General features: G+C 40.4%; 2 protein-coding genes across 2 annotated transcripts; both read left to right on the plus strand.

The window, feature by feature from the left end:
• The first annotated feature begins 15,537 nt into the window (after positions 1 to 15,537).
• On the plus strand, positions 15,538 to 16,497 carry LOC107157572 (olfactory receptor 7G2-like). The gene has a single exon (XM_015503922.1). The coding sequence runs from the start codon at positions 15,559 to 15,561 to the stop codon at positions 16,495 to 16,497; it is 939 nt and encodes a 312-aa protein (XP_015359408.1). The 5' UTR covers positions 15,538 to 15,558.
• Positions 16,498 to 23,318: 6,821 nt separating this feature from the next.
• LOC107157496 (olfactory receptor 7G2-like) lies at positions 23,319 to 24,275 on the plus strand. Its single transcript, XM_015503869.2, has one exon. The coding sequence runs from the start codon at positions 23,340 to 23,342 to the stop codon at positions 24,273 to 24,275; it is 936 nt and encodes a 311-aa protein (XP_015359355.1). The 5' UTR covers positions 23,319 to 23,339.
• Positions 24,276 to 26,823: the final 2,548 nt, after the last annotated feature.

The raw sequence follows: 26,823 nt of genomic DNA on the forward strand, positions 1-26,823 counted from the left end.
CATACAACTTCTCATCTATGACATGGGGTCTCCAGAGTAAGTCACAGTGACAGTGTTCCTGCTTAGCTCGAATACCTGACGCTTTTGTCATTACGTCCTTCTAAGATGTTGAGATAACACAATGACCACTTGCATTTCGACTTGGTTGAAACCTTACTTTTCAGGTGGTCTAGGTTGGTGATGTTTGACTTATCTTTTCCATTCTCTAAACTCATTTTCTTTGTTCAGATTCCACAGAAGTGGAGTCTAAAACAGGGGCTCCAGTTGTAGTGGATTTCTCTGTGTTGCACCCTCAGTAGATGGCACATTAGTGAAGCAGACAGGGAAAGGATGGACACAGGAAAGCGTGGTCACATCTGCAGAACAGCTTCCCCTGGAGATCTTGTCCAGGGCCATCCCAGCTGCCTTCCACTGTCGAACCTGCTGTGAGACAAAGGGTGCAAATTCGTAACCCAGGAAGCAATTCCTTGGACCTCTTAGTGGTAACTCATATCTGTGTGAGGCAAAAGAGCATCAACACACACATTGTCTATCTGAGAACTGGCATAATTAAATGATGTCCGTGGTTTGAGATGATTGTGACGTAGTAGAATATTTCAGTGAAGATGACTTCTGTGCTAATAAGAAAAGAATACCATGCATATGATAGCTCCACCAATGAAGAGAGTCACCTTCCATTCCTAGATCCTCAGAGTCTGGGAATGCACTGGGACAGATGTGGAGCTTCATTCAGATCCCCATGAAGTGGCCTCATCCTAGCACTTGTTCTGTTCCTGTCCCCAGGCCATAACTGCATGGGCGATGTCACATCTGGACAGGATGCCTGAGGTGACACTCTGAGAGTCTGCTCCTGGTGACTTAACTAGGAAGTCATGGATCATGGGTCAGCCACATTGTATCCTTGAAGTGGACTGAATAACGGCCCTCAGAATATCTCCAGATCCCGTCCTGTTAACATGTAATATATGTGGGATAAATGGTGACTGTTACTTGCTTGTAAGAAGGGGATTTGTAGAGCAGGAGATTTTACCTGATTCTGTGGACAGCCTATAAATGCAATCCTGTGTTTCCCTATAGCAGAAGCAGAGGACACACAGCACACAGGAGGCACTGTGACCAGAGGTGGGAGTTGGATGGATGGAGTCACTATTGATGCCAGTGTTTGATCACTTAGGCTCCGCAGAGCTGTCGATTACTTAGACTCTTATGGATTTGTAAAAATCAATCCTTTAGGTATCCCTCTTATTAAATAAATTAACTACTATTGCAGTTCAGATTTAATACGTGAATTCCATGACTTCTTGTTAGTCCTGTGATTTTGCTTCAGAATCAGTCATGCTGTTGGGTGTGGCAGTGATTCATCTATTTTCAATGCTCTGTAGTTGCATATTATGTGTGATGAAATTAAAATATGGAGCATTTCTGGCATTGATGAAGTTTCGGTGACTTTTTTTTCTTTTATAATAAAGCTTATTTAACATTCTCCTCTATGTCCTTTGAAGGAATTAAAAGATAATTTTGTTATTGGGGTAAAATTATCAGATCTAAAAGAGGAGCTTTTCCATTTGGGTTAGTTCCAAAAAGTTTTAAGAGCTTAAACCTGTTTACCCCACCCTTGAAAATTCCTGGTGATCCACATCCTCCCTGAAGCATTCCTTTACCCTGACAGTCTAATGGGTCTAAAATAGCATTCAATTAATTTACATTTTTCTTATTTTGGGGCTGAGAATTCTTGTATACATTAAGGTCTATTTATTTTCTTTTCTTGTGAGATAGATGTCTATGATATTTCCAATGTTCTGCTTAATATCTCATTCAAAGGAATTCTTTATGCAATATCATAAAGAATTATATATTATTGTACATATTATACATATTATTATTATCACATATATAAGATATATATTGCTATGTAGAATGGCAAGTGGATTGCTTGGTTGTGTGTGATAGTATTTGTAGGTACCTACCCCTGTCTAGTTTTAACAGGGTTTAATTTGTCAGTATATGCCCTCATTATCTCTGCTCACTAGGTAGTGGTCTTGTAAACCCTACTTCCTTTTCAACTTAAAACTTCTACCATAAACCCTGCTGAGATTTTCATTGCAATTTCACTGAATGTACTTATCAATTCAGGGGCAATTGACATTTTTGACAAAGCTGAGTCTTCCAATCTGTGCATATATTATATGTGTCCTTATTTTTAGACTTTCTTTAATGTTCTCCAACAGTTTTTATAGCTATCAGGGTACAAATAAATTAACATGTTTTAATATATGTTTTTCAAATATATCCTTAAGTATTTCATACTTACAAAAAAATTTAAAAACTAATCCAACATCCTTATCTGTCTGAAATAAACAAAATCCCCAAACAAACACCCCTCAGTAAAGCAGAAATAGGAGAGATCTTCCTCAGTCTGATAAGCTCACCTATGAAATCCTTCAGCTACTGTCACACTTATGGAAGTTCTCTGCACGCCTCTGCTCAGCAGTGTTGCCTGGGCCCTGCTCACACAGCACACGGCATCTCTCTAATGAATTCCTGGGCTCCTCTTCAGTACAAAGGCATCTCTAATAATGATTTCAGGAAGCCTTATTCCATTTCAGATGTGAAGAAATATACTGTATATAACTGCATGGATAATTTATGTATATAACTGCATGGATAATAATAACTGCATGCTGATAAATATTATATTAGATATTGTGTTATCAGCCTTTATGGGTTATCCAAAACTTCAGATAAATCAGTCTAAAATGAGGAAAGGTTTATTTTATCTCATTTCAAAGGTTTTACTTTATTGTCATTTCTCCTGTTACTTTGAGCCTGGGATTATGCAGGACATCATGGAGGGAATGTGAAACAGAGGAGGCCACCAGGAAGAGAGAGAGAGAGAGAGAGAGAGAGAGAGAGAGAGAGAGAGAGAGAGAAAGGTAGTCTCATTCTCACCTTCAAGTGCACAGTCCCCAGTGACCTAATTACCATCTGCTACACCCCACCTCTGAATGATCCCACCACCTCCCAAGAGCACCACAGTGTGAAGAACAATCCTTTAACAAACTGGCTTTTGTTGGACCAATATCCAAACTATCACATGGTAAAAATGCAAATGCTCAGGGTGTTTCTTCTTGACCTTCATTGAATATTTGATGAACTGTAATTTTTCTACCCTATATTTTACAGATATTCCAATATATTTTCATTGATCATTGCTAATGGTGAAAAACATTAACAGGCTGTCTCTCCCCATGCATGGTTTTAAGAACGCCATTTGCAATTCCATCATAAATTGCATTATTTAGTTTCATTTTTGTTTTATTATGCTTTTCTTCATATTAGGGGATTGTGAGGTGAAATTATGGTTCTGTATGTCTGTTTGTCTTTTTTGACTCTCTTATATGTTTGTCTGTCTTTTAAAACTGCTGCATTATGACAAGATATACCAGTGGGATTCACTGTGATACATTTGACACACAGAGAACATGTGATCAGTTTCATTCCCCAGGATCTGCCCTTCCCCTTCCCTTCTCCCTCCTCCAATCCTCTTTCTCGGTTCTGCGGGTCTCCCTTCTATCTTCAAGTAGTTTCTTTTTTTATTATTATTAATTTTTAATTTGTTTTAATTAGTTATATGTGACAGTAGAATGCATTTATGCACTGTGGTAGATCATACATAGATGAGATATAATTTCTCATTTTTCTAGTGTACATGTTGCAGAATCACATTGGTCATGCAGCCACATACACACAAATAGTTTCATTCTACTGTCTTCCCTATCCACATCCCCTCCTCTCCTCTCCCTTCACTTCCCTTTACCTAATCTAACAGTATTTATCATAAAGTTCCTTTTTATGCTTTTTTCTTGATAGTGTCCACATGTGGAGGAAAACACATGACCCTTGCCTTTCTGTGTCTGGCTTATTTCACCTAACAAAGTTCCTGACATTTTCTTGCAATGAGACAATTTCTTCTTCTGTATTGCTGACTTAAACTCCATTCTGTATATACATGAAATTTTCTTAGCCCATTTTTTCTTTCATTTTTCATTTATTTACTTATTTATTTTTATTTTTAGTGATTTATAGTTATTCAAATAGCAGGGTTCATTTTGACATAATCACGAATGCATATTACATAGTTTTATCCATTTCAATCCCCAATACTACAGCCTTCCCTGCCCTCCTTCCTCTGACCTCCTCTGACTGCCCCCTCTACTCTATTCATCTTCCATTTAATTTGTTTTAATTAGTCATACGTGATAGTAGAATGCATTTATGCACTGTGATATATCATACATATTATATTCCATATTTTTTGATTATGTCAAAATGTATCCTAACGTTATTTTTAATTGATGCATTATTTTATATATAAACTTGAAATGCATCGTGGCATATTCATACATTCACTTAGTATAATTTGGTCAAATTCATTCTCTAGTTCTTGGTCCCCCACTTCTAGTCTATTGATCTCTCTTCTATTTTTGTGAGATCCTCCTTCTTATTCCTTTTTTTCTTTTTCTCTTTAAATTCCACAAGTAAGAGAAAGCATTTGACCCTTGACTTTCTGAGTGGCTGACTTCACTTATTTGATGTTCTCTAGTTCCACCCATTTATCAGAAAATAACAGAATCTCTTCTTAATGGCTGAGTAGAACTCCGTTGTGTGTATATACCACCGTTTAAAAATCCATTCGCCTATTGATTGGCATCTTGGCTGGTTCCACAACTTGGCTATTGTGTATTGTGCTGCTATAAACATTGGTATGCACCCATTAATATAGCATGCTGATTTTAATTACTTTGGATGATTATTGAGGAGTGGGATAGCTGGGTCACATGGTGCCATTTCTAATCTCTTGAAGAATCCCCATACTGCATCCAAAGTGGTTGTACTAACTTGCATTCCCTTAAAAAATTGTATTAGAGTATCCTTTCCCCGACATCATCACCAGCATTTATTTATTATTATTTGTATATTTGATTATTGCCAATCTGACAGGAGTGAATGGGATGAAATCTCAATATAGTATTGATTAACATTTTCTTGATTGCTAGAGATTTTGAACATTTTTTCTTATATGTGTTGCTATTTGTGTTTCTTCTTTTGAAAAATCTGTTTAGTTTGTTTGCCTGATTACTCATTGAGTTAATTTTTTTCTTTTAGTGTTATGTTTTTTGAGTTCTTTATATGTTCTGGATATTAATCCCTTGCCAGAGAAGCAGATGGCAAAGATCTTCTCCCATTCTGCAGGCTCTCTCTTTGCATTCCCAATCATTTCCTTTGCTGTGAAGAGCTTTTAAATTTGATAGCATCCCACTTACTCATTTGTGGTTTTATTTCTTGAACTTCAGGGGTCTTGTTAAGAAAGTTGACGTCTGTACCAGTAGGACGGAGTGTTGACCCTTTGAGAAATTGCTCTTTGTAAAATGAAAAATCAGTTTCAAGTTTCAGCAAGATCAAATTTGTCTACAAGACACCGATAAAATAAAACTATAAATAACTTGCAGAAAAAATTAGTAGAGAAGAGGGAACGGAGCAGAGGGCAAGGTGGGCAAAGGAGGAAATGTTGGGAACTGAATTAGAGAAAATTATATTCTATGTTTTTGTGATTATGTCAAAATGTATCCTAATGTTATATATAACTGAAAAGAATCAATTAAAAATTTTAGTGAGTTACACTGGAATTTGCCTTTATTAAAAAGTTGTATTTTAATGGCATATTTACAGAATTATCACTCACTTTATCTCTTGCATTAGTTATCTATATTAATAAATATAAATTATAGTTATAAATATGTGCCTATATTAATATGTGTAAATAGACACTCTTTACATGTACCTTCAGATGTCTATATTACTGTATATAACTATAGAAACTATCTTTTATAGTTTGTTTTTGAGAGGAAAGGCAATAGTTTTCCTGAGGTTGTGTTTTAGCTTTGACTGCAGTGATGCCTGGGGACAGAGGACTAGGATCCACGCAGAAGGAAGCGTGTCCATGTAGCTCAGGATGTGGGATCAGCCAACACCATGCTGGGAAAGGTCAGGAATCCCTCAACCAAATACCACCTAGCGAGGGTCTCACAGGCAGCAAGTGACTACCCGGCTCAGCAGCTGGTGCCTATGAGCTATTTCAAGTTCCTGGAGGTGAAGGTTGTGGAGGTGTCGAGGCACATCCTGCTGGAGGCCTGTTTTGTGTTGAGGTCTAAGTCGAGGTCTAAGTGCTGGGCAGTCTTCCTCCCCCTTGTCCTCTCCCAGCTGCATCAGCTGCCTGGACTCCCGTCCTGGGAGACTCTGCTTTCGACCTCCTAAGAGCTGGTCTAGGATGCAGTTACAAATATCATTATTTCTTCAGATTTTCAATTCTCTGCCTATTTATCTTTCCTCTTATTCCTCTGTTTTGGAAAAAAAATGTGAAACCTGTCACCTGAACTCATAGAGACTTGATCTTCAAGAAATTACTGAAAATAATGTCTGACCAAAATAGTAGTCATGAGTCCTAAGGTTTTGGAAACAAGTCCTCTGACCCAGAGTGTGGGTGCTGTCTGGACGCTGCCCCTTGGTGGACAGGTCCTACGAGGACAGCGAACTAGAGACCTTGAGAGCTGAGTGTACCTGTGTCTCAACTCAGGTGAAAGTTTTCAGTAAAGCTTCAGTTTTCCTAATCTAGTACTTCTCAGAGATCAGTGAAGCCTGACATCCTTACTCCAAATGCATATGAACTTCCCCTAAAAATAAACAAAGAGATCTCACACTCTCATTCTGCTCCAGCTGCAGTCTCTCCTCTCTTTGTAACACAACTCCTCAAAGGAGATTTCTCTACTCACTATCCCTCGATAAGTGGCTGAGGCTGGATTTGAACTTGCAATCCTCCTGCCTCAGCCTCCCAAGCCACTGGGATTAGAGGCATGCACCACCACAATTGGCTTATTATTCATTCTTTTTTAAGTGAATGGAATTAGAATGAGGAAAAATAATATTACAAGTCCATCTTGTCATAAACATCAAATATATATCTTTTTTTTTTTTGTACTGGGAATTGAAACCAGGGGCAATCAATCACTGAGCCACATCCCCATACCCTTTTTTAAAAATATTTTATTTAGAGACAGGGTCTCACTGAGTTGCCTAGGGTTCCACTCATTTGCTGAGGCTGGCTTTGAACTCACAATCCTCCTGCCTTAGTCTCCCAAACCTCTGGGATTACAGGTGTGTGCCGTTGCACCCAACGCAAATAATGTATCTTCAAAATTTTAAATTCATGTAGGAACAGGAAACAAGTGATAAAACAAGTTGATAAGCTTAGGGAAATACTGCTGTCCTGAAATATGAAAGGTTTAAAATGAACACTAACATGGAACTCCGTCTCTGCCTAGTAGAGCATGCTTGAGATCCAGCCAAGTCTACTGAGTGTATGGACGCATCTGCCTACTGCTGACTTGTGCTGAGTTTGTATTTGAATGAACACCTCATTTTAAATTGAAGGACCGTAATCTCAGTTCACAGCTTCCTTATGTGAAGAAAAGTGAACCGTGATGACACAGCGATGATTAAAGAAATAGATGAGAATGTGCTAGTGCCCCTCAACAGATGGACAGATAAAGAAAGTGTGGTACATATACACAGGGGAGTTGGACTCCGCCACAAAGAAGAATGAAATTATGACACTTGCTGGTCAACGGATGGAACCCGAGAACATCGTGCTAAGTGAGATCAGCCAGACTGAGAAGGTCAAGGGTGGAATGCTTACTCTAATGTGGGGGAGCTAGAGCAAAGTAAAGAAAAAGGTGGGGGAACCCCAAGAAAATAGAAGAGGGACCAGTGAAGCAGAGGGAGGTGATGGAGATGGAGGAGGAGGGAGAGAGAAAGCAGGGGCTGCAGAATGACATGGACCACATTATACTATGTGCAATAGGCATATATCACAGTGAGCTTCACTTTATGTAATCTACAAAGCACAAATTAAAAATAACAGACGGAATGATCGTTAGAATGGAGGAAGTCGAGCAGGAGGAGAGAGGAGACAGGGGAAGAGAAGTACTGGGGAGTGAAGTGTCGCAGATGTGTGTATAATTATGTGAACATGAACCCCAATGTTATGTAACTAACTATAATGCAGCTGTAAAAATATAAAAAAGATTGTGAGAAAAAACATTAAGGCTCAAGTATCATCAATGACAATAATAGAAGCCTTTTTTTGTATTTTAAAACCTCTCAGCTATATTTGTAGTAGTCGTGTCGTTTATACTCCGTGTATATTTTCACACCTAAAAGCAAATCGGGCTTCCAGATATCATGAACAGATAGAGACACTTCTTTAAAGCTAAAGCAGAAGTTTCCAATTTATTAGAAAATGCTATGTGTTGTGTTCACAGGCTATGATAAATGGAGGAGAGGAGAAACAGTGCAGAGAACTGGGTGATCTGCACCTGGCTTCTGGGGCCATGGGACAAGCCAGCCTGAAAGCCTCCCTTTTGTTTCCTTAGTCTTTAAGGATATGCACCTGAGGAATTAGAATGGTAGTGAAATTGCTAGTCTAACAAGGAGCTTTGCATATTGAGCCCCAGGGGTGTGGAGACTGCATAGAGTCGGCTTGTGGCCACCCCACTCCACAGCCCTGCCCAGTGGAGAAGCATCACTGGAGCCTCCTTCTAGAGACATGACCCTTCCTGAAAAGGACCTGTGGACCCAGTCCATCTGTCTGCACTTCTTTGGTATGTACCTTCCACCACCAATACACAGATGAGGCGTTGAACATGGTTCCTCTTGAAGCCAACCATGTAACATGAAGTCCCTTTGTTAACACATTGGGCATAAGATTTGTGAGATTCATATATGTAATTCTTTTATTACTTAACTCAGTTTCATATGTTTCAGGATATAATCCTGCCAAAAGAAGATTGGAATTATTAATGTTTCTTCACTCACTTTTCTCCACGACCAGCATTCCCAGAGGGGAGTTCCGCAAATAAATACTTCCCTGACATGTGCATTTATCAACTATGTTCTCATACTTCTTTCCTCATCTGTCCCTACACCTTGCTTTTTCTGAGGAATGGGAGGTGTCAGGAATAAATATTTATGACAGAAAAAAATAGCCCACTAGGAAATATGTTAGGGTCCCACATGCCGTACACTGAGCTAACAGCTTTAGTTATATTCATTTAACATCATCCTCCAATTTTTTCAGCTTATTCATGCATAACTTAATGAAAAACATATATTTCAGATGTACAGTGTTGGGATCCCATATACAAATATACTTCAAAATGGTTAGCACGATCCAGCTAATTAGCATGGCCATTGAACATGGAGAACACTGGGTCTTCTCTTACAGTGAAGATGTTTTCCCTTCACAAAGTGTGTTCTGGAGCATAGATTAGAATGTATGAGCCCAATATTATGTCTAATTATAACAATCTTGTTTCACCCTGTAGAGAGACCACTGGTCTACAGGGACATTCCTGGTAGCACCCAAATTATATGTATCTCATAGATATGTAATAATTCTGTGTTATGAGGTCTCTGTTTTCTGAAGAACATAGAATCAGAAATTTATTTTTCTCATTTATTTTCATCTGTTTTCTTTCTTTTTTCATATTTTATTTAGAGATAGGCTCTCATTAAGGAACTTAGGGCCTCACTAAGGTGCTGAGGCTGACTTTGAACTTGTGGTCTTTCTGCCTCAGTCTCCTGAGACGCTGGGATTACAGGGTATGCCACTGTGCTCTTCTGTTTTCTTAGGAGTTGTGCACATCAGTCTTTCTCTCATTTAGTTGCTCTATTTTAAAAATCCTATGTTCCTATTACCTTAAGGGAAGAATTCCCTTGGGATGACACAGAATCCCATGGATGGAGTTCCACAGCTCCTCTTAGAATTAATGCTAAAGGAGAATGACTCGCTGTTCCACGGGTCAGTCTTCTGAGCTCCAGGCCTAGAGGCAACATTTCCTTGTGTCCACCTGGATCCATGCCACCCACTAATTTCATCAGGGAGAAGTCAAAAACCCTTGAAGGCCAGGGATGTCTTTATGCTTTGCTCAGGAAGTAGATGTTAAAAGGACAAAGGTAAATTGTGAGGTTGGAATGATCATCAGGAATGCTGCTTCCTGCCACCCAGAGTCATTGGCAGAGCCTGGTCAAGATCTAGCTCCTCAGGGAGACATTCTGAGTTTGTCCCAGTCCTTGAAGGCACTCACTGGGTGTCACACATCCAAGACACAGCCTCACCTTACCTAGGAGTATTCACGGGTAGATTTGGCAAGGTCTTCAGATGATTTTGAGAGACTCCAATCTTTGTGAATCACAGATCAAGTAGACGGAGCTAATGAAGTCATTATCATCTTTTTGTTTATTTGAAGGCATGGGCAATTCTGTCTGAAAGCCTTATCCTTTTCTTTATTCTCAACATTGAGCACAATTCATGAGAAAGAATTGGTACCCAGTCCAGAGTGGCTTGTATAAAGGGATTCCAGGGGAAAAGAAGGCTGAGCAGAAAGGAGCAAATGAGAAAGGAGAACGGAACTACTTGGATACTCGTGAGAGCTCATGATACAGGTGATGAAGTGTTTGTTTTTAATGAACTGGTTCTCAATGTTCAGCTTATATCAAAACCATCTGGAGGGCTAGTCCTCATCTCCAGAATTTATCACCCATAACTCTGGAGGGGGGCTAAATCTTTACATTTTTTTTACACCTTCACTGATGTTGCTGCTGCCATCCATTCATGTTATTATTTTTTAACTGTATCTTATCCGTCAGATTATTCAACTACTTGAAAGCTAGAAACATGTCTGTTTTCTCAAAAATTCTTCTCCTGGGACTGATAGATGACCCAACCCTGCAACGAATCCTCTTTGGACTGTTCCTGTCCATGTACCTGGTCACAGTGCTTGGGACCTGCTCATCATCCTGGCCATCAGCTCTGACGCCCACCTCCACACCCCCATGCACTTCTTCCTCTGCAGCCTCTCCTGCACTGACATTAGCTATACAACATGCACCACCCCACAGATGCTGGTCAACATCCAAATGCAGGATCAGACCATCACCCACGTATGCTGCTTCACCCAGGTTGGCTTTATCATAATTTTTTAAACTCATGGAAAATTTTCTCCTTGCAGTAATGGCCTATGACCGCTATGTGGCCATTTGTCACCCCTTGAGATACACAGCCATTATGAACCCCTGCCTATGTGTCCTGGTGGTTCTGGTCTCCTTGTCCATCAGCACTGTGGACGCCCTGCTGCATAGTCTGATGGTGCTACAGCTGTCCTTCTGCTCAGACCTGGAGATGCCCCACTGGAACATGCATATTATCCTCATTTATGAGTCTACCTGAGAATATTCTAAGGAAATATAATCAGGAAATACACTTAAAATTATGATGGGAACAATGATATTCCAAGCATGTAAGGAAATTTCAATGTGTTTCCTTGTATTAATATATCAAAAAAGAAAACGATATGATGTTGACCACCTATGACTGATATTAACTTTAAAAATGCATAGTAAAATATACATGAACCTTACTTATAGTCCCATATATGTCTTTGTAGAATTTAACTATTATTTCTCTTTTTAAAAGTGAAGAAGTTTATCATGGTGAGGAAAATCACTATGATGCTATCTTCTCATAGATTTCAGATGATTCATGTTTGTAGGTTGTTCTCTTATCTGGCAAGCTTTCTATATTCTTTTATCAGTTCTAACAGATTGGGGGTTAATTCTGATTTTTCCTAGGTAAATGATTATGTAACCTCAAATAATGACAAATTTAAGGTTTTATTTTCATAACTTCTAAACATGATGTATTAGACACTAGCTAGTCAGTCTCACCAGCAAAGCATTAAAAGAGATCCTACTGGTAGAATGACACAGACATAGTTACCTTATGTACATATATGACTGCATGACCAATGTGATTCTATAACATGTACCATGAGAAAAATGAGAAATTATACACCATCTATGGAGGATGTATCAAAGTGCATAAATGCACTCCACTGTCAGGTATAACTAGTTAAAACAAAATAATTTTTTTAAAAAAGAGATCCTACTAAAATCAAGGAAAAAAAAGAAGCACATCCATTATCATCATTTAGTACTTTTCTGGAAGAACTAAAACTGGACAATAAAAGCAATAAGAGCACAAAAGCTGGAAAAAGAGGCAAACTATATCACTTACAGTGGATATGGATGTACACATAGATAGCAGTCTCAAGAAATCATCTTTTTTTTGACTTAAAAGAGTTCTGGAAATCCTCCTGGTTCATTCCACTGATAGGATCTGAAAGTGGGCTAAGTAATCTGAACCCAACTGCCTCTGCCCGAGTCAATTCTTGGAAAGACCAGGAATTTTTCCATAAAAAGGAGACCAGCAGAGTAGAGGGAAAGCCCTAGAGAAGGGAGGCGGGGATAGACAGGGGCGGTAGTAGGGCATGACATTGACCAACTTAAGTCGTTACCTTGTGTGCATGAAGAAATATGGAACAACAACCCCGCTGTTACATATAATTGTAATGCAGCAATGAAAATTTGAGAAAAATAAATTTAAAAAATAAATAAGTAAAAAATAAATTGAAAAATTAAAAGGGTCTTTTCCCAAAATAAAGAATTTATACAATTACAAATGAATCAGTCAACATATGCAATGCTAAAGCCTTTAAACGTAAAAGAGTTTAAAATGAACACTCACCTGGAATGCCACCTGCGCTGATTAAGTGATGGATGAAATCTAGCCCAGTGTACTGAGTGACTGGAACATCTCTGTAGCACTCAGTCTCACTGATTTTGTCATGAAGTATCAATTTTTCAAAAAAACATAATTTCAAGGTTACCTAATACAAAAAATGTATCGAAAATGTCATGATGGAATTGTAATGGTGCTACTTATACTCCATGCAGAAAATAACAGCTCTGTCTACATTTTGATAGTCAGCAGTGATAAAAGAGAGTATATTAGAATCTTTGTAAAGTATGAGAAAAAATAGTTCAACAAATATTTCATAATGATTCACACGTGTGTTAAGTATACCCCTTGTTACCGGAAGTAGCTTTACACCTAAAACTGAATCAGGCATGCTGAAATCATTGATTAAAATATGATGGTTTCCTTTGTAGTTTAAAGGAGGACTGTAATTCTTTAGAGTGAGGCCACCTGCTGTGTGAGTAGGGGTGGGGCAATGAGCTGAGCAGAGACAGTGCAGAGAGCTGAGTGGTGCAAACAGGGCCTCAGGGGTCAGGAATCAGCACCCTGAATCCCTCACTCCTGCAGAGTTGGTCTTCAAGGACCCGCACCCTTGGGATCAGAATGATAGTCAAGTAGCTGCTTTAATGAGGAGCTCGGGATATTGAGCCCCTGGGACACAGAGACTATAGGAGTCAGGGTGGGGCACCCCACTCAGCAGCTCTGCCCCAGCCAGGAAGCAGCACCTGAGCCTCCTCCCGGAGATGAACCTTCCTGACCAGGTACCACTGAGTCATTCAGTGTGTCCTCACTTCCTGTGGACACATCTTCCATCTTCGATAGCCAGGTGAGATGCTGAACGACATTCATACATAAGCCAAACAGGTATGTGAAGTCTCTTAATGCTTTGGGAGAGTGATCCATGTTTCAATTCATTTAGTATTTACTTCATCTTAATACCTATGTATTTAAACATATTCCAATGCCAAATGAATATTGGTCTCATTGGTGTTTCCTTATTTTTTAATCTGACAATTCCCAGAGGGAGTTTTAGAATATTAAATAATTCCCTGATATTTTCATTTACCATTCGCCTTCTTTTCTGTTTTGTTTGTTTGTTTTGTACTGGAGATTTAACCCAGGATCTCACTGAGTTGCTTAGGGCCTTGCTATGTTGCTGAGGCTAGCTTAGAACCTGTGATCCTCCTGCCTCAGCTTCCCAAGTCACTGGGATGACAGGCATGCACCACCACACCTGGCTCTTTCTGAGGAATGAATAAACACCATTTGTGATTGTTCACAATAAAAAGAAACCAAGAGGAAATGTCAGCGTGAGGGTCCCCTAAGACAAGCAGCATTTGGGTGCTTTCCTTTTAGTCTTTCCTCATCGTGAACTGTACCCACTATTGTCCTTCTAGCTTCATTGTAGTAAAATTGAAAAAAAAATAATGGACATGTGAGGAGTACAAATAATGGTTAGATATATTTATGCACTGGAAATAATGAGCACAATCAAGTAATGAACACCTCCCTGATCCAGTTTCCAGCACACAGGTACCTACAGGTAGAACATCCAGGCTGTCCACAAGGTTGATGTCGGTTGCTCCTCACAAAGGACATTCTAGAGCCTCAGTAACATTTGGAGTGTGTGACTGCAATATTGCACCAAGTGGTAAGTGCTGACATGCCCAGTTTTCTTCACATCCTGAAGGCAGAGACATTGCTCTACAGGGACATTCCTGGTAGTACCATGACAATGTCCATGAACAAGTGTGTGTTATCTTGCAAGCTTCTGATTTCTGAATATCAGGGAATGTATTTTATTTTTGTCTGTTTTCTTACATGTCTATGCATTTCACTTTTTCTCTAAAAATGACGTGACACCTATAGAATTAAGGCCACAACTCCCTTAATGAGACAGAGGATCTCAAAGACAGAGTCCCCCAACTTCCCTTAGAATCAATTGCTAAAGGAGACAATGGGTGTTTCTATGGGGAGTCTTCAGGGCTTCAAATATGGAGGCAACATTTTCTGATATTCACTCAGATACTATCCACCTGCTCTAATTAATTTCACTGGTAGCAATCGCTACTTTGAAAGCAAGGGAAAGACCAAAGGCTTTGGTAAAGAAGAAGTCATTAAAATGTCCAAGGAGAATCATGAGAACTGAGTGATCATGGAGGCATGCTAGTTCTGAGGCTTTGCTGGCAGTGACTCAAGAATCAACTAGGCAGTCAGAGTATCTGAGTTCCAACCCAGTTTTGACCAGCATGCACTGGGGATCTCATATCCATGATATAACCTCAACTTACCTAAGTGTCCTCGTGTGTAAATGGAGATGATAGTTAAGAATTAACACATCCTCAGTTTGGAAATATCTTTAGATGATCTGAAGCAAGACAAAGCCAGAGAATCTTTGCTTTAGAAGGATTTCAAAATTCCATTCTCACTTTTTAATTTTTACTGTCATGAAATGATTTTGAAACCTGACACCTTCTACTTTGTTTCATCTCTATACTTAGCACAGAAACAGTGTGTATTCAGTAAATTTTATTTTGATAGAGGGTGTGGACAGAAAAAAGAGGAATGAGTAAAGAGATGTGGAGGGAAACATTTTCAGAGGGATATACCTGAACAATCACTTGAATTCAAATTGCCCACTGGAAAGCTTTTTTTAATTGGTTTGCAAAATTCAACATGAATAAACCACCCAGAGAGCTTGCTGCTATTCCTCATCCCTGGAGGGTACCAGCAGTAAGTTTGGAGTGAACCAAGCATCTGCATTTCTGTCATCTTCCCAAGGGCTGCTGCTGTCCATAAAATTTATTATCTTTTCACACATCTTTTCTATCAGATTCATTAAGTACATGGAACCAGCAAACCACACAGCTGTTTCAGAATTCCTTCTCCTGGGACTGACAGAGGACCCAGCCCTGCAGCCCCTCATCTTCAACCTGTTCCTGTCCATGTACCTGGTCACCATCCTGGGGAACCTGCTCATCATCCTGGCTGTCAGCTCTGACTCCCACCTCCACACCCCCATGTACTTCTTCCTCTCCGCTCTTTCCTTTAATGACATCTGTTTGAGCTCAAGCACAATCCCAAAGATGCTGGTGAACATCCAAAGACAGGATCAGACCATCACCTACACAGGCTGCCTCGCCCAGGCCTGCTCTGTCATCCTTTTTGTAGTCTTGGAAAATTTCCTCCTTGCAATGATGGCCTATGACCGCTATGTGGCCATCTGCTACCCCCTGAGGTACACAGCCATCATGAACCCTCGCCTCTGTATCCTGATGGTTCTGCTCTCTGCGTTCATCAGTACCATGGATTCCCTGTTCCACACTCTGATGGTGCTGCGGCTGTCCTTCTGCTCAGACATCGAAATCCCCCAGTTCTTCTGTGAGCTTGCTCAGGTCCTCAAGCTCTCCTGTACACAAACCCTCATTGATAACATCCTGATCTATGTTGCATCTTTCCTGTTTCTTGGAGTTCCCCTCTTTGGAATCATTTTCTCTTACGTTCACATTGTGTCCTCTGTCTTGAGAATGCCATCATCAGGAGGAAAACAAAAAGCCTTTTCCACCTGTGGGTCTCACCTGTGTGTTGTCTCCCTGTTCTATGGGACAGGTTTGGGTGTATACATTAGCTCTTCAGTGACTGACTCCCCCAGGAAGATTGCAGTGGCTTCAGTGATGTACTCTGTGGTCCCTCAGATGATGAACCCCTTTATCTACAGTCTGAGGAACAAGGACGTGAAAGAGGCCTTGAGGAAGCTCATGGGTAGGATGGCTTCCTTTCTGTGATGGGTCCTTGCTTTGGATATAGGTTTGTAGAGTAAATCAAAGTGACAGAATTTCTGGTGACCCAGAATTCCTGTCTCCTCCATCAATACAGTTTTTCTAAAATAAATGAGACAAAATCATGACCAGGCTGCCTCTCCCTGCCTTGAAACCTGAATTTTCTTTTATGACAGAAAATTTCAAGTATCTGAGCACATTTCCCTTTCTTGGAGCTGTGGACTTTTCCGATTCTATGTGGCACACACTTAGAAAAAGGCAAGCTGGAAGACACGAGTGTTTTGGGAAATAATGAAGCGCCCTGTGGTGGGATGCAGAGTCTGTTTCCCGTGATCATATGGTTGGGAGGATAGATGACAGCTAAGTGCATTTCTACTTGGACTTCAAACTTGTCTTTGGGTTTTGAACAGTTCTGCAGTGTTTCCAAAATAATTCAGTCTCTAACTTCAACATCATTTCTTTGATTCCATCTAGCAGAGCCTGAGTTGGGTATTTTTTTTTACTCTTGTGATATTTTATGGAGCAGTCTCGGAGGACAGAGAGTTGTAGAAGGTAGACAGGACATGGAAAGGTTTGCACAAGGTCAATATCATATCTGGAGACTGTCTTCAACCTGATCTCATGGGTCGGGAAGGCTACATACACTGCATCTCACAGGTAGATCAAATGTGAGGCAAGAGAACCGCACTTTCATACTCAATTACATAATTACTGAGGCATTCCCTAAAAAAGCATATCATTATAAGGTCATGCTTAGTTTCATTATTTATAAAATCCACATAATAAGATTATCTCAGTGACTTGAGATGGTTTTGTAATTTGGGGAAGCTGTCATTTTACAAAGAAAATGAAACTCTGATAAACCTAGACAATGGAAGGATTTATTGTTCCTTACCAAGAATTCAGAAGTAGAAATGTGTAGTTTCAGGCATTTGGGCTTCACTGAGCCCTACGTGAGGTGACCTCCTGCCAGGACACGTGCTCCTCAGAGTCCCCAGGTGGTTGCAGCAAATGAGGATGCTGTGCCTGGACATGGGGCCAGAGCCAGAAAGATGAGTGCCCTTCCCTCTGTGTTTTGGTAACAGCTTTCTCTATGGAGTCACACAGAAGACATCTGTGTCCTCAGTGAATGGTGGCCTCCAAAATGATGCTTCCTTTTGCTAAAGCCTCTTATTCTTGCATATAGACCTATATGGCAAGTGGGTGAGTGTTACTTACGTTGGAAGTGAAGGTTTATAGAGAATGATCTTTTCCAGATTATGTGTTTGGGCCTTCATGTAATTTCATGCATTCTTACAATACTGACAGAGGTTGAGAGAAATTTCATTAGTGGAGCCAGAGTTTTTCTAAGTGCTGGGGAATCCAGGGCTCCTTTTATATAGGCTGCGTCTGTGGGTTTTGAACAGTTCTGCAGTGTTTCCAAAATAATTCAGTCTCTAACTTCAACCTCCTTTCTTTGATTCCATCCAGCAGAGCCTGAATTGGGTAATTGGGAAATCAAAAGGCTGCTTTTGTATAAATCCAGTGCATTGGTATCACCCATATTTATCTGCCTGTAGAATCAGTTACATCCACTTGCTTTTTGACTTTGCTATAGTTTCTAGGTCATGAATGATTTCTGGGTCTTTGTTGTCATTTTCATCATTGCATTTCTGAGAGTTCATCATATTTGGGGGTTTAGTCCATTCATTTTCATTATAAGGTCATGCTTAGTTTCATTATTTATAAAATCCACATGATAAAATGATCTCAGTGACTTGAGATGGTTTTGTAATTTTATGTGATATGTAGTAACAATAAAAATCAGGTGTTCTTTCTGATAATGATGAAATTTAGACAGTCATTTTTCTGCTGTCATGAATAGAGGTGATTCAATATTCTCTTTCATGTTTCCTGGTAGAAATGTAAGATGGTTTTATTTGCGGGTGGGTTTATTGAATACAAGTGTGCAAACTTCCTCCTTCGAGTAGTTCTAGTGAGTTTTCCACAACTGTGATAATAAATGTTTGTGGTTTAAGTCACCTAGTCCATGATATTTTGTGAGAGCAACTCTAGATGATTGATAAATATACTCACCCATGAATAGAGAAAAATCAATCCCAGAGAGATATGCGTGGAGAAGACACTGTGATGTGCTGATTGAATTCCAGAAGTAATGAGAATAATTATTTTCCTAGAAGTTATTTTTATTATTCATTCATTCATCCACAAAAAACACAATACAGCCAGGTCCTATTCTGGACACTGAGGATATAAGAAAACTTGGTACAAATCCTTGTTCTCAGGGAGAGTTCATTCATCTATGAAGGCAAGAGCTGGCAGGTGGCATGGACACTGATGTACACCTGGATCTGCTGTCAGGGGGAGGGAATTACTGCCCAACCCTGGGAGTGCACCTGGCAGATAGCTGTTCATTGGCAGCCCGGTTCTTGGACTGCCTCAGCAGAAGGGAGAGACTGCACCCAAGGTCTGCAACCAATGACTAATCAACGAAACATTAAAGGTCTGGCCCATTTGCCACAAGTTGGGAAACTTCAGAAGGTACCTCTCATCTCCATAATTCCAGTGGGCACTGACACTGAGAGAATGTTACAGTTCGGTTTCTCCCTTTCATTGTTATTATTATAGAAGTTTTATTGTATAGATTTTATAAAAATTACATTGGTTCATAATAGCTATACATAACATTAGGATTTATTTTGACATAATTATAAATGCACATAGTAGAGTTTTCTGCAATTAAGTCCCCTGTACTTTCCCTTACCCTTCCACTCCTCCTCCCCCCTATTTCCTTTCCTCTACTTTGATCTTTCTATTTATTTACTTTTGGAAAAAAATAGTACCTTGTGGATATACATAATGGTGAAATTCACTATCATATATTCATATGTATACATTGGAACGTTAGGTCAGATTCATCCCGCTGTTTTCCCGTTATCCTATCCCTTCTTCCTCCCCTCAATCCTCTTCTATTCCCTTGATCTTTCTTTCATTTTGATGGCATTCTTTCCTGCATTTCTTTCCTCTGTTTCTCTATCCCCACCCATCAAAGTTTAGACTAGCTTCTTCATGTTGGAGAAAACATTTGACCCTTGACTTTGTGAGTCTGGCTTACTTCACTTAGCATTATAGTCCCCAGTTCTATCCATTTACCAGCAAATGTGATAATTTCATTGTTTTTTCCCTTTCCTAATCTTGTTTGCATCCTGTTACTTCCATAGGAATAGAACTCATGTACACACCCTAATATATTTCCCAAAGTAGCCCAAGAAAATTATAGTCTGTTAGATGCTGACTAATGCATCAGGAAGTAGGATAAGAACATATTAAAATATTGTACTTTTTGTACAGTGATAGCATAGGGGAAGCTTTATTGAGAGGCTGGCATTTGAGCAGAACTGAAAAGGGTTCAGTGATGACTGATGTGATTCTGTAGAGAACGAACCAACCTTGCATTCCTGGAGCAAAACCAAACTTGTAAGAATCCATTATCCCTTTTCATTCCTTGCTGGATTTTATTTTCTGAAGTCATTTTAATAATTTTTAGGAGGCAGGATACTTTGGTTTATTCTCTCAGTGTATTAATCTTGTCTGAACTGGGCATCTATCTTACCGTGACCTAATAAAACAATTTGCATGAAACTTGGCTTTGTAGTGATATTATGAATGAATTCACACCTGAATTAAATGCATAGAACCATACTTTCAGCTTACAGTCCCCTAAAGTGAAGAAAACTATCCATTGAAAATATTGGGACTGAATTGGAAAAGTATTCATAAATGATAATTAGGAAACAATAGTCCTTTTTAATGCAGCCAGAAGTATCAAACAAAACCAGATGAGAATCTTCTGTACAAAATAAGTAGAACAAAAATTAAGGTTTAAGAAGCATTAATGCACTTAAGAAGAAATATCTTTTTATGCAATTTTGCAACATCTTAGACCTATTTACAATTCTATTGTGTGTGCCTATGTATATGTAAGTTATATTTTCACACCTAAAATTTAATTAGGCTTCCTGATAAGATGAAATGGATGGGGATATGTAAAATGGGAGGTTGATATTCATCAGAAAATTCAATGTGTTTGGTATTCAAGGTATGTGAAATGGAGGTGAGCAGAAGCATTGGGGAAAATTGGATGACGTATGCCTGGCCTCGTGGGTCAGAAAATCAGCCATCCTGATTTCCTCTCTTCAACAGACTTGGTCTTTAAGGACATTCACTCCTGGGATCAGAATAATAGTAACATTTCTGGTATAATGAGGAGCTGTGCATATTGAGTCCTGAGGGATACAGAGACTGCAGGTGTCAGCGGTGAAAACCTCACTCAGAAGCCCTGGGAATCAGGAGGCAGCAGCTGTGCCTTCTCCCAGGGATGGTCCTCCCTGATCTGGAGCCCACAGGCTCAGAGTGTATCTTCCATCCTGAGGACACGTTTCTGTCTACACATGCAGGTGAGGTGCTGGGTCCTTCTCAGGGAAGTCACCCAGGAGCTCACTGTCCCTGAAGGCTTTGGACACTAGGGCAGGTGTTTTGCTCCACTTTCCTCCCAGGGAAGCCATGAGGAGCATGCAGGCAGAGGATGAGGAGAAGCAGGTCCCCGGGAGGCTGCTGCCTGACTCCAGCTTCCTGACACATTCTCTTCACCAATATCCAAGCAGTGTCCATTCTGCTGGGCACTTGCTCTCTCTGGACAGCTGCAGGAACATTTTCCTCCAAAGCAAAATCTGTCACTTCTTGGTGATGGTTCTTTCAAAATATTTTCACTTTTTTATTTTTTATTTTTGTGTGGTAGGTGGGTTTTTGTCAGTGTACCAGTTTGTGAGGGCTGCCATAAGAAAATGCCCCAGACTGGGTGGATGAACGAGAGAGATTTATTTTCTCAGAGTCTGGAGACTAGAAGTATGAAGATCAGGGTGTCAGCACGGTTGGCTCCTCCCGAGGCCTCTCTCCTCACCTGGTAGCTGACTGTCTTCTCCCTGTGTCTTCACGTGGACTTCTCTGTGTGTGTGCCTGTGTCCTAATCTCTTGGGAGGACACCAGTCATATTGGATTAGGGACACCCTGTGACTTTGTGTGAACTGATCGTTTCAATGCATTATCTCCAAATACAGTCACATCTTCTCTAAATGGGAATTAATATTTCAACATTTGAGTTCTAAGGATAGAGAGTTTAGCCCATAGCAATTATTCCCTTTGCTGGTTCTTGGTGCTTCAATGTACAGAGAGCTTTTGTTCTATCCCTCTAGCAGGACTATGAGGGCTCTAGGCTCTGAGGTGTAGACACAGAGGGGCTCAACAAGAAGCTTTCTAGTCCTTATGGTTTGCTTTCCAGATCTGCCAAATATTTTGAATTGGAATTGCAGAGAGAGTTCAATTAACACCACTGCAAACATGGCCACTCATCTCCTTTTTTTTCACAAAAATCCAATGTTAACATTATGTTCTATCCTTTCAGGTCTTTTTAAAAATGAAATAATAAATTAAGAAGCATATCAAATTCACCACCTTGGTCCCCCAACCCCCCATTTCATCTTTTTCCCTTCTCAGGAGTGCCATCTTGAATGTGGGTGTGTCCACTGCACATGGCTTTATATTATATATGTAGTCATGAATACAGGTAGTAACCAGGACACCTGTCAGTTAAAGAATGTAAAAGTAAATTAAGTTGTAAAAATGTAGTGGAATATATAACAAGTCTGTTATGTTGTAAGTCTCTGTCTTTCTAAGGGCAAATGTTTTTATTTCCGTCTGTCTTCATAGGTGCCTCTGAATTTCATTTGTCATTTAGCTATTATTGTTTGCTCTCTTGTTTTAGATAGTGATACATTACCCAGCTCCTTCAGGGAAGAAGTTCTCTTAGGAGAGATAGAGAATGCATCAAAATGTACCACTTCTCTTAGAATTTATTGCTAGAACACACTGCTTGTGTTTCCAATGGAGAATCTCATGAGCTGCACACTTGAAGGGGACATTGTCTCATCTTTGCTCCTGTCCACCTGGTTGGACATCCTCCACCTGCTAAAATTAACCCTGTGTACAACAGGACACACCTTGAAAGGAAAGGATGCTTGGTCTTTTTTCAACAAGAAACAGCTATGATTCTAAAGAAAAATTGTGAGACCCATGGGAACAGTTTGGAGCTAATCTTGTACTGTCCAGGGGCACTAGACAGACTAGTTAGGAGAGTCATTTTTGCAGACAACTGGAGTGTGACCCTGTCCTTGTCCCTGCTAAATGTTCTATGTACTTTGTACATGTCCTCACCGGCCTCTGAGGCTGAAGCATGAACTAACTCATCTGTAATTTGGTGAGCTGTTTGGTGAGCTGTTTGAATGATTCTGAGGCATGCCCAAATTAGGGACTGTGGCTCTAGAAGATAGATTCGATGTTTGTCCTCATCTTTCTTTTTGATTCAATGCATGGACTAATTCTGAAGGAACAACCATGTCTTATGGTTCTTACAGTCTAAGCACTTGACACATGTGCGAAAAAGGTTACTTATGAATGTAGGTATTAGAGGGGAAGATGGAAGAGAAATGGAAGCAGAAAGAGGCCAAAGGAAAGATCAGAATATCCATGTAGGTTCACAATGGAAATCAGAATTTTTTTCTTTACTTTTAAGGCACTGTTTTAAAAAAATCAAAAAAACTTAGAAATATCGAATTCATCTACACTGTGTGATAAAACATAGACCACCGCTCCTCATCCTCAGGTCTTTTCAAACATTCTCTCCAGAGTGGCATGGAGAGTGTTCTACCATTCACCAGGTGATACCATTTCTGCTTCTCCAGGAGATATTCCCTTTATTCTTACTCATCTTTTCCATAAGATTCATATATAACATGGAACCCATAAACCAAACAGCCTTTTCAGAATTCCTTCTCCTGGGACTGACAGAGGATCCAGCCCTGCAGCTCCTCGTCTTCAGCCTGTTCCTGTCCATGTACCTGGTCATCATCCTGGGAAACTTGCTCATCATCCTGGCCGTCAGCAATGACTCCCATCTCCACACCCCCATGTACTTCTTCCTCTCCAACCTGTCCCTCACTGACATCTGTATGGGTACAACCACGATCCCCAAGATGCTGGTGAACATCCAAACACACACTCAGAGCATCTCATACACAGGTTGCCTCTCCCAACTGTGCTTTGTCTTGATTTTCAGTGGTTTAGAAAACTGTGTCCTTGCCGTGATGGCCTATGACCGCTATGTGGCCATTTGTTACCCGCTGAGGTACATGGTCATCATGAACCCGTGCCTCTGTGTCCTGCTGGTTCTGGTCTCCCTGCTCATCAGCATTTTGTATGGTCTACTTCACACCCTCATGGTGCTGCGGCTGTCCTTCTGCACAGACCTGGAGATCCCCCACTTCTTCTGTGAACTCGTTCAGGTCATTGGGCTCTCCTGCTCTGATACTCTGGTCAATAACCTCCTGAAATATTCAGTGGGTATTATATTTTTTGGTGTCCCTCTCTCAGGGATTATTTTTTCTTATGTTCAAATTGTCTCCTCTATCTTGAGAATGCCATCAGGGAGTGGAAGATCTAAAGCCTTTTCCACCTGCGGGTCTCACCTCTCGGTTGTGTCCTTATTCTATGGGACAGGCTTTGGAGTTTATTGCAGCTCTTCAGTAAGTGACTCTTCCATTAAGAATGCAGTGGCTTCAGTGATGTACAATGTGGTCCCTCAAATGCTGAACCCCTTCATCTACAGCTTGAGGAACAGGGAAATGAAGGGAGCCCTGGGTCAGCTCTTCACTGGGATACCTTTGCTGTGACTTTGGGCTTAGGATTAGAGAATGTGTTAAAGGGACAGGAATACTGGTGAGCCAGAATGCCTGATGCTTCTGTTACTGCGTTCTTCCACAGTGACTAGATAATGTGATGTGTAAGTTCATTCCACTTGTACTTTAAACCTGACTGATTTTGTTCACATGTGATTTTGTCAAATGATTTCCATCTCAAGGTTCCATTTTGTTGCTGTGACATTATGGAAGCAGAGTCCGCGTCTGTGGTTCAATGTTAGTAATTGCTGAGGTTCAGTTTCAGAAGAAAGAGAGCTGGACCATGGGTGGGTCAAGGGCGGGTTACAGAAGGCTGTGTGAGCGTCTGCAGACTAGCTTCCCGACCTGAGCTCATGGTCGGGGCCAGGTGGGTGTCATCCCACATGTAGACCTACAGTGAGGCCAAGAACTGACATTTCATACTCCATTAAATAACAAGTGAGGTTTGCCCTGGAAAACTGTGTCCTTCTGATGTAGTGTTACGAGCCTCCCTACTCAGTGTCATTATTTACACAAATTACACAGTTAGATAATGTCAGTGTTTTGAGATATTTGAGATTTTGGACTTTATCTATGAGTTGACCTTCTGTTGTCATAAGATTCTGTTGTCATAGGAAAATGAGACCCTCACTCTAATAAGGTCAGACCATGAAGAGAACTACTGTTCATTGCAATGAGTTGAGATATAGGGAATGCATAGTGTCAGGGATTAGGGCTTCATTGAATTCTACACGAGGTAGACATTTCCTAGGACCAATCTCCTCAGTGTCCCCAGCTGCTATAATTTGGGTCTGAAATGTGCTCAATGGCCAATGTATTAATGGCTTGGTCCCCAGACTCTGATGCTTTGTTGGTGTCATGACTTTAAGAGGTGGAACCTAGTTGGAAGAAGTTGGGTCACTTACCTGTGCTCCTGAAGGGGAGAGAGGGATGCCACACCTTCTTCCTCTTTAGCCGCCTGCTGTTTGCTTTACCAGATGCTCCCAACATGATGTGCAGCCTCACCACAGGTTTGATTTGTCTTGGTTTTCGTTGACATTGAAAATTGTCTCCTTGCAGTGATGGCCTATGACTGCTACAAGGCCATTTGTCCTCCCCTTAGGTACTGTCTGTGTGTCCTGATGTTTCTGGTCTCACTACCCATCAGCACAGTGGACGCCCTGCTGCACTGTCTGATGGTGCTGAGACTATCCTTCTGCACAGCCTGGAGATCCCCCACTTCTTCTGTGAACTCGCTCAGGTCATCAAGCTGGCCTGTTCTGATACCCTCATTAATAACACCTGGATACATGCTCCACCTTTATATTTATTGGTATTCCACTGTCTGGGATCATTTTCTCTCATGTTCACATTGTGTGTCTTGAGAATGCCATCATCAGAAGGAAAGCATAAAGCCTTTTCCACCTGTGGGTCTCACCTGTCTGTTGTCTCCTTGTTCTATGGGACAGGACTTGGGGTGTACATTAGCTCTGCAGTGACTGACTCCCCCAGGAAGGCTGCAGTGGCTTCTGTCATACACTGTGGTCCCTCAGATGCTGAAGCCCTTTATCTACAGCCTGAGAAACAGAGACATGAAGAAAGCCTTGAGGAAGCTCATCAGAAGGACTGTTTCTCTTCTCTGACATGTCATTTGTTGGTTTGTAAAAGAAGTCACAATGACAAGGTTCCTGATAACCAGAATGTCTGACTTTTTCAGACTACATTTCTTTAATATGATAAGGTAACATAATAACCAGGTACATTTTAACTTGACTTGAACCCTGGCTTTTCTCTCTGTCTCATTTTGTGAAGTTGGATGCAGAATTTTAATTATCTGAATATAACTTGTTTCACAGAAGAAACTGGTCAGCTCTCATAGAAGAGTACCTGCAGAAGGGGTTCTAGTTTTAGTGAATATATTATGTTATTGCCCTCTAAGAAAAAAGCAAGTTTGAGGAGAAGGGCCAGGTAAATGCTAAAGCAGAGCTGTGGTCATATCTAGAGAAGAGACCCCACGTGATCATGTGCTTGGGGTTGTGTGCATTAACTCCTAATTTTAGTCCTACTCTGAAGGAAAGCGGTGGCTATTCCCAGCCGACAAAACAATTCTGAGACCTCTTCAACTGTTACCTTCAGAGGCAAAAAATAGAATGTTCAATATCATCTTCTACAAACTCAGCATAATTAGATGATCTCAGTGGTTTGAGATCACTGTGAAATGGTTGAAACCTAATTTAAAAAAAAAAGGAAATCTAAGATGAGTATGCTCTGATAGTAAAGAGAATTATCCTTCTTTACAGAGACTTCTGAGGTATGGAATGTACCCAAATAATGTACAACTTTCATTACTCCTCCATGAGGTGGTCTTTTCCTAGGCTTCATTCTCTTTCAGGTCAACAACTGATAGCAGGAAATTCAGGTGTTGCACCTGGACCTGATTCTTCCTTGGATCAATCAATGGATAACATTTCCATGGACCAACCATACTTCATCTCTGCAGTGAAGTGAATGCTAGACCTCAAAACATGTTTAGATTCTGTCCCAATAATTTAACTTTAACTTA

The sequence above is a fragment of the Marmota marmota genome, unplaced genomic scaffold (genome assembly GCF_001458135.2).
Source record: "Marmota marmota marmota unplaced genomic scaffold, marMar, whole genome shotgun sequence".
NCBI lineage: Eukaryota > Metazoa > Chordata > Mammalia > Rodentia > Sciuridae > Marmota > Marmota marmota.

Coding starts and splice junctions, on each gene's coding strand:
- LOC107157572 (XM_015503922.1), top strand. CDS start 15,559: ATGGAACCAGCAAACCACACAGCTGTTTCAGAATTCCTTCTCCTGGGA.
- LOC107157496 (XM_015503869.2), top strand. CDS start 23,340: ATGGAACCCATAAACCAAACAGCCTTTTCAGAATTCCTTCTCCTGGGA.